Here is a 7,142-nt window from a genome sequence, read left to right on the forward strand (position 1 = left end):
CGTTTCCACCCCCGAACTGAACTTCACATTTCGCACGATTCTTTCTGTCCTCCCCACCTCCTCCGTCTCGCAAAATCGAAGGGAGTTAGGGTTCTAGCAATGGCGGCGAAGGGAGGCGGATGGGCGGGCGAGATCCGTATGGCGGTTGTTTTGCGCGACGGCAGCACGGCTGCGGTGTACCGGCTCGCTCCTCCTTGGGAGCGCACGGAGTCTACCGGTGGGGGCGGGGCGGCGGCGCCCACGGTTGCGGCGGCGCTCACGGAGGTTACGGCATCCACCGAGGCTACGGCATCACGCGCCGCCGTCCCGGCTCAAGTCGCTCGGCTGGTACTAACCATTGCAATTGCCGGCACTACCTATTCCATCTCGCTGCTTCCACCCGGCGAGGACGGCGAGGCCTCGTTGGCGCATACCACTTCATCGATGTCGATCCACCTTCATCCAATGGAGGACCGTGCAGCTGTCAGGGTTTACACAATTGCAGGTATACTTGGTTCGCTTATTACCGTCATGGCGTTCATTCAGCGATTTCTGTTGGTACCGTCAGTCTGTGAAATACTATTAAGCCTAGGAAATTTCTATTGGTTGAATTGCTGCAATGTAGTTACAGGAAGATGTATGGATTATAATGCTGTTTCATGATGTATAAACTGCTGGTGATACATAATAATATAGTATATTTTAGGAATGTTGTCATTTATCACATGGGGACTCTTTTGAGCTGTGTTTGTTTTAGTTAACTGCGGCTCATGAGTTGATTGACCAAGGCCTTCCCTTACGACGATGGACTCTTTTGGTGGTGTTGTCGGGGAGGGCCTACAGTTTTTCGCAAACCTATCACCAACCTGTATATTAGTTTACCATGTTTTTTGGACTTCAATTGGATGGTTGTTGTGCTATGCAAGATTAGGTAATTTGGGACTGGGATTGAGTTTTGGGTATACAGATGGAATGGCAGATTGTACTAGTAGGGAAATCGATGTTGGTATTGAGGTTGTATGATTATGTATCACTTTACTTATACTGTTCTGGCTTGTTGTCCTCTGTTTGTTGAATGAAAGTCGAATTTCAATTAGGAAAGCTTAAAATTAGTCAAGACATCCAGCGATAACAGTTGCTTGGATAGATGTAAATAGTATCTTGCAAGTAACCGCTCCAGAATCATCAATATTCATGTTAGCTTATTATGATATAAGTAGAACTGTTGACATTCATGGTAATCACTTACGATTTCCCCTGTTGTATTTATTTTATGCTTGCTGTAATTTCCTTTATGAAAATAATGCTTGATGAAACATATCATTACATTGTATCCTGAATTAATTAGGTGCTCGGAAGAAATGGAGAACGATTGGCTTCTACACAATCTGCAGGATTATTTTGAAGGACAATTTGCCATCGTTCTCTACTGAACAACTTTTTGGCACTCAAGTTGTGCAGTTCAGTGTCAGGAGGTGTGAAGAGCTATTATTTCCACCCTTCCATCTGAAGTTCAAACAGGACTTCAATTCTCTCAAACGACTAGGTGAACTTCTTGCCCTACCATAATTTGATGTACGATTCTACAGTTAATAACTGTTAGAAACATATAATTTAGGCAAAGGAACTGAGGGCGAGGTCTTCAAGTGCTCTTCCAACTTCGCTGAATACGTTTGTGCTGTAAAAAAGGTTGTACCTTCAGATCTTATGATCACGTCAACAAATTTTGAGCCCAGGTCCTTCTTTTTTCCTTCTTTCTCTGTTCACATCTTTCAGTTTGCTGGTTAGGTGGAGCGATTAGTTACATTTTATTATCTATATGTCGCAGCGACGTTACTATCCTCAGTGAGCTCAATCATCCTAACATAGTGAAGTTGCACCTTTGCTGGAATGAACTTGGAAAAGACTATTTCGGTCGTCCTGCTGAGGTGACATTCACATCTATGCTGTTGTGTGACAGGTACTACGGTTGACTTAGAATTATTGGAGACTATATATTTTGGGACTATAGTTAATGTATGTTTCTTTTGTCCTAGGACCTTATCTACCTTCCTAAAGGAGAACTCACGAATTGAGCTGGATACTGCTAATGACATTTTCCGCCAAATGATGATGGGCCTGCAGCATGCACACCAGCATCACATTGTACACCATGATTTAAAGCCAGATAATATACTGGTGGATGATAATCAAAGGATCATGATTTCTGATTTTGGAACTGGTGAGATAATTAGATGGTGTTATTTATTTTATAATTTGATTCACAGCTTTCTGATCCAGTTGTAGTATTACTGATGGTTTTATTGTTCTTCTCCAGCCAAGAAGAAGGAATCGCCCAACTCAATGCTTCAGCCTGGCGTGATTGGCAGTCTTCCATATAGCGCGCCAGAGGTTACAAACTTCCATGAATCTCATGATGAAAAAGTGAGTGTATTGTGTATTTAGTAACTGTTCAATTCAATTCTGTAGCCTCATGAAGTTTCGCCAAAGTATATACTAGACTTGGCAGCAACCAATTACATGCAAATCTCGTATTTTTTATTTGTCTGAATAGGCGGACATTTTTTCCGCTGGGATCATCTGCTATGAGCTATACATCCCTACTGTGGCTCATAGAGAACAGAAAGTCAAGGAGATGAGCAGGCGAATTAGGCAAGCTATGGCGTTATGCCCACCCTGGATTGATTTTGATCTTGATTCTGCTTTGGATGGGACAAATCTTTTGGATGAATGGACTGGCGACTACTCTCTTCTGAAGTTAATGCTGAAGCCCAATGGTTCAGAACGACCTTCTGCCTCAGACATCTTGGTGCATAATCTTGAGCTTACTTTTTTGTAGTTAATTTTTTTGAAAGCTCAAACCTTAAATTCATAATGAGTCCTTGTATTGTTTATTCGCGTGACATTCTAGCTTGTTGTTCTATAACTGTCTTTTGCCTTCTTTTTATCTCACTGGCAGGCCAGGCTACCAGGTCACACTGCATAAGATTTCAAAAGGAACTGATTTTGATCTCACTCCCATGTAATTTTCTGACTGACTGTTTAATTCTGCCTATCTAGTTATTGCACCATGCACTTTCTTTTAGTGTGCATTGGCAGTAGGCTACAAGGAATATGTTTAATTGTTGTTGGACCATGTAATGGCTAGATTAGAATGTAACTTCTGCCTCTCCATTGTGATTTTTCTTGTAACTAGGATAGGTACAGCTGTTAACATGATTGACATTTTCCTTCCATTCCTGTAATGTACTACTCCCTCCGTTTCTAAAGATAAGCCATATAGTTTTTTGAGAGAAAAATCCAGAATATAAGGTTTACTACATTACCCTACTTGTATGGACAATATTTTTAGTGATTTGATTATGTTTCCCCTTAGCTTATGCAAAGTCCTCTATTAGCTCACGTTAATTGCCTAGGGTTAATTCCAGCCAAACATGGTGTAATTTTTCCTTAATGTGTGTTTCTTAATTTCCATGCCAAAAACTATATGGCTTATATTTAGGAACTGCAAATGTGAATTGCCCTAGCAGCCTATGTTCCACCGGACTCACAGGACTGCACCTTCTTCCTAACTTTGCTATTGTGAACTCATCATTTTGCATTAAATGGACTGCAAATGTGAATTTTAATCACCGTTGGATCTTCTAGCATTTTCTGTAAATTTTATGCACCCCATTATAAGTTAGTTCAAGACTTCAAGTGAATCATGTGTTGGTTTTTTCTTGGAGTAATTGACTATTCATGTGTACAAAGTCTTCCTTATCTTACATCTCCTGAGAGCACATGCTAATTATTCTTCCTTCTTATTTCCAGAATCATTTTGTCAGCTCGAGGATGAATGTTAGATAGCAGCTGGAGCAAGGGATATGTACAAACAACAAACATCTAGTGGCGGACAAACATGTAAAAATATGCCAGTTAGTGTTGGAGAAACCAAAGAAACGTCCACTTTGCAGAATTTTCTTCTTTTTGCACGATTGGTGAACTTCCCATTCAAGTATTTTTCCTTGTTGCACAAGCGTACAGATGAACTGCTTATTCAGGTAGCTCTAAGGAAGGAAGTGAAAACATCTTTCCTGCTTTGATTTTGCCATTTGACATTAGTGTACATGAGATGAGATCACCGTCTTGCCGAAAAGAATGACATTTGATATTTCTGTATGAAAGCTTACCTACCATTGGGCATTTGGGCTGTACCTGCACACGGCTCTCTTGAAGTCTGGTACGGAGTCCTGGGGTGGGGAGTACATTGTGGAGCACATTGCTAGTATTTACTCTATTGCTGCTGCTTGTCCCACCTTAACTTAACGTTTGATTTGAAGGAATCTCACAGGAAAAGTATAGGATTCTGGTTCCTGTAGGAAATGATACTGTAGCTTTGTTTGAAACGTAGGAATCATGTGTAGGAAAATTGAAGAAAATTTTCCTTAGAAGTTGCTTTTGTGGGAAAATCACAGGAAATGAAACATTGCCTTTGACCTCATTTTCCCATTCCTGTGCAAAGGAACAAGGCAAATCAATCACATCCCTGCTAGAAACACCCCCATTAACTCAAGATCTGCATCATGATTACTGTGGTTTTCTCTCCTGCGTTTCAAACAAGCTTGTGTGATCCTTCCATGTGTTTTGGCGTTCCTAAAGTTTTGCACTTGCATTCCTTTCCCATTTCTACTTTTTTCCTATCCAAAGTTTTCCCTATCCTGCGTTTCAAACAGGCCGGAATCGGCACATTAGGGAATCCTTGGTTTCTTCGCAAGAACCGAGCAGATTGTAGCAAATGCCTGAACCAAAATACAGTAGAGTACGCCAGATGTTAGCTGGGGGCTGCATTACTTTGTTGTCTTGTCCCTGCAGGAGGATGCCATGGTGCACCAGCCACCAGCCCATCTTTGACTCCCCGCATCTCTTCTTGGCTCACTGTGGTGGGCAAGAGTGGGCAACCCGTCCGCGCCTCCGCGGTCAAGGATGGTCGCTCCGTCATCGAGCAGGCGGGGCTGGCATGGTCTCTTCCGCAGGGTGCTTGTGCATCTGGACGCGAACAGGGCAGTGCCGCGCCGCCAAAAACACAACACCACCATTGTGCTGGCGCCTGGAGCGGTGGACGGTGAGTCTGAGCTGCGCGCCGGCTCGCGCCCTTCTTGGAGAAGCAGGAGCCAAGGCCGGCGCGGCGAGCGGAGCTCCTCCTGGGCTACGCGACTGTTCCGGAGTAGGTCCAGAGCTCCCACAGATGAGCGGCGCGATGAACGACAGCCACCGTCGTGGAGTGGAGATGGGCGCCGGGACGAGGATCGCCGCGACCGTCGGCGGGATGTTGACCACCGCCGCATCGATGGCACCTTAGAACAGCGTCTCCCGAGCGGCACCTTCAGTCGGGTAGGCGCTCTGCCAGGTCCTCCACGCCACCACGTCGCCGTCCTGCTGGGACCCTCGTCCGCGTCGACTCGGGCCGCGGCAGGTCTCCTCGCCGCTCCGCGTTTGCCTGCTCACTCGGTGCCGTGGCGTCGGCGCTGGCTATGCCATGCTTTCGCGGCTCGCCGCTGGAGCCGCCTCTGCAGTCAGCCGTCGGCACTACGCTCCAGCCTAGTCTGCTGCCGCCACGGTCGGAACCGAGCCGTCCTTGCCGCTCATCGCCTCGCCGTCCCCAGCGCCTGCCCCTGCAATCCTGCATCCCCACGCAGCCTCCCAGCTCCCCCAGCTGCCACCAAGAACCCCTCTGTTCGCTCCGTGCGATCAGGGAATCCTGTCCACGCCGGTGCCTTCTTGTGATGTGACTCACTCACTCTGATTTCAGTACTGAGGTAGCGATACAGCGAGATATCCACATATTTGGGGAGTAAGGAAGAGAGCCAAGGAGGAAGGACCAAGCACAGCTTCAGACCCCGATTCAGCCTTGGATGCCGCTCACAAGACTAGGGGACAACTTGGGTAGGATCTTGTTCTTGATAGGACTAGGAAATATATCCGTGCGCTTCCTACGGGTTAAATCGTACGATATCACAAATCAGGACATCCTTGTACCTTCCTATTTTTTTTTTATCGCTCAGAGCATCTCTAATAGAGCCCGGAAAAACGCAAACTGAAAACGCCGAGTTCAGTGCACCAAAAACGCGAGTTCTGTCGAAATTCGCCGTGGCGCAGAATAGAAACCGTATAATGAAACTGAAAAGAGGAATTCGAAATGGCGCGGGTAAAATTTAGCGATGATCATAGTTCTAGATGACATAGATGCTCCGATTGAGCATAGATTCGTACATAGTTGTACATAGTTCTTGAAATTAAAAACGTAATTATTAAAAACGTAATTACTGGTACACCGGCGAGTGCAACCTAGCTAAGCAAAATGCAGCCTATATGACCTACGGCGCGCGGCGATGCCGGAGATGGTCGGCGGCGTGAAAGATCTTCACGCGTCGTCCTTGTCAAGCTCGACGGCGGATGCGGGTTTCCCGGCGGGCTGCCTCGAACTCTCTGACCTGGCGAACGGCGTCGGCTTCCTCCCGGCGGAAGCGCGCCCGAGCCTCCGCGTCGCTGATCGCCTTCGCCTGAGCGACGATGGCCTCCTCCTCGTCGCTGCCATGGACGTAGTCCCCGGCGGAGAAGGTAGGCGAGCGCGCGGGGACGAGGTCGTCCTCCTCCTCGTCGCTGCCGTGGACGTAGTCCCCGGCGGAGAAGGTAGGCGAGCGCGCGGGGACGAGGTCGTCCTCCTCCTCGCTCTCCGCCACGAGCAGCCGCGGTGCGCGGCTCGACTGGCCGGAGGAGGAGCCCTTGTCGGCGGGCCCGTAGCGAGCGAGCTTCCCTGGGGACGTGAACCCCTAGTTCGTCCACCGGCGAGCGCTCCTCTTCCGAGCGCCCTCGCTCTTGTTCCAGTTCCGCCGCTCCGCGTCGGTGCAGAAGACAGGCGGACGCGGCGGTGAGTCGCCGCCGCCCAATCCCGCAGCACGGCCGCCGGAGCCTCCACGGGAAGCCATCGCGTGGCGGCGGGCTTCGGATCGGTGGCTCGGGGTGCGTGGATTGCTCGTCGGAGCTGGCGACTGGCGGCGGCGGAGGGAGAGGAACGGCGGAGGGGAGTAGGGTTTGCGAACCGAGCTCCCCTCCGCGAACCCTTGTAATACGGGGCGTCAGCTCGAGTTCTTGGGCCCCTAAACTTCGTTTACGGGCTGGCC

General features: G+C 48.1%; 1 protein-coding gene across 1 annotated transcript; it reads left to right on the top strand.

Annotated features, from left to right (window-relative positions):
• The first annotated feature begins 390 nt into the window (after positions 1 to 390).
• Positions 391 to 4,080, top strand: LOC124651072 (interferon-induced, double-stranded RNA-activated protein kinase-like). The gene is made up of 9 exons (XM_047190220.1): positions 391 to 484; positions 1,328 to 1,525; positions 1,598 to 1,715; positions 1,808 to 1,939; positions 2,016 to 2,200; positions 2,297 to 2,403; positions 2,534 to 2,788; positions 2,939 to 3,001; positions 3,793 to 4,080. Exons 1-8 carry the CDS (start codon positions 424 to 426, stop codon positions 2,963 to 2,965), a joined length of 1,083 nt encoding a protein of 360 aa, XP_047046176.1. The 5' UTR covers positions 391 to 423; the 3' UTR covers positions 2,966 to 3,001; positions 3,793 to 4,080.
• Positions 4,081 to 7,142: the final 3,062 nt, after the last annotated feature.

Source organism: Lolium rigidum, chromosome 5 (assembly GCF_022539505.1).
Source record: "Lolium rigidum isolate FL_2022 chromosome 5, APGP_CSIRO_Lrig_0.1, whole genome shotgun sequence".
NCBI lineage: Eukaryota > Viridiplantae > Streptophyta > Magnoliopsida > Poales > Poaceae > Lolium > Lolium rigidum.

Excerpts from the sequence above, each read along its gene's own strand:
- LOC124651072 (XM_047190220.1), top strand. The coding sequence starts at position 424 with ATGTCGATCCACCTTCATCCAATGGAGGACCGTGCAGCTGTCAGGGTT. Across the intron at positions 1,526-1,597 it reads CAATTCTCTCAAACGACTAG|GCAAAGGAACTGAGGGCGAG; the intron begins GTGAACTTCTTG and ends CATATAATTTAG. Across the intron at positions 1,716-1,807 it reads TCAACAAATTTTGAGCCCAG|CGACGTTACTATCCTCAGTG; the intron begins GTCCTTCTTTTT and ends TATATGTCGCAG.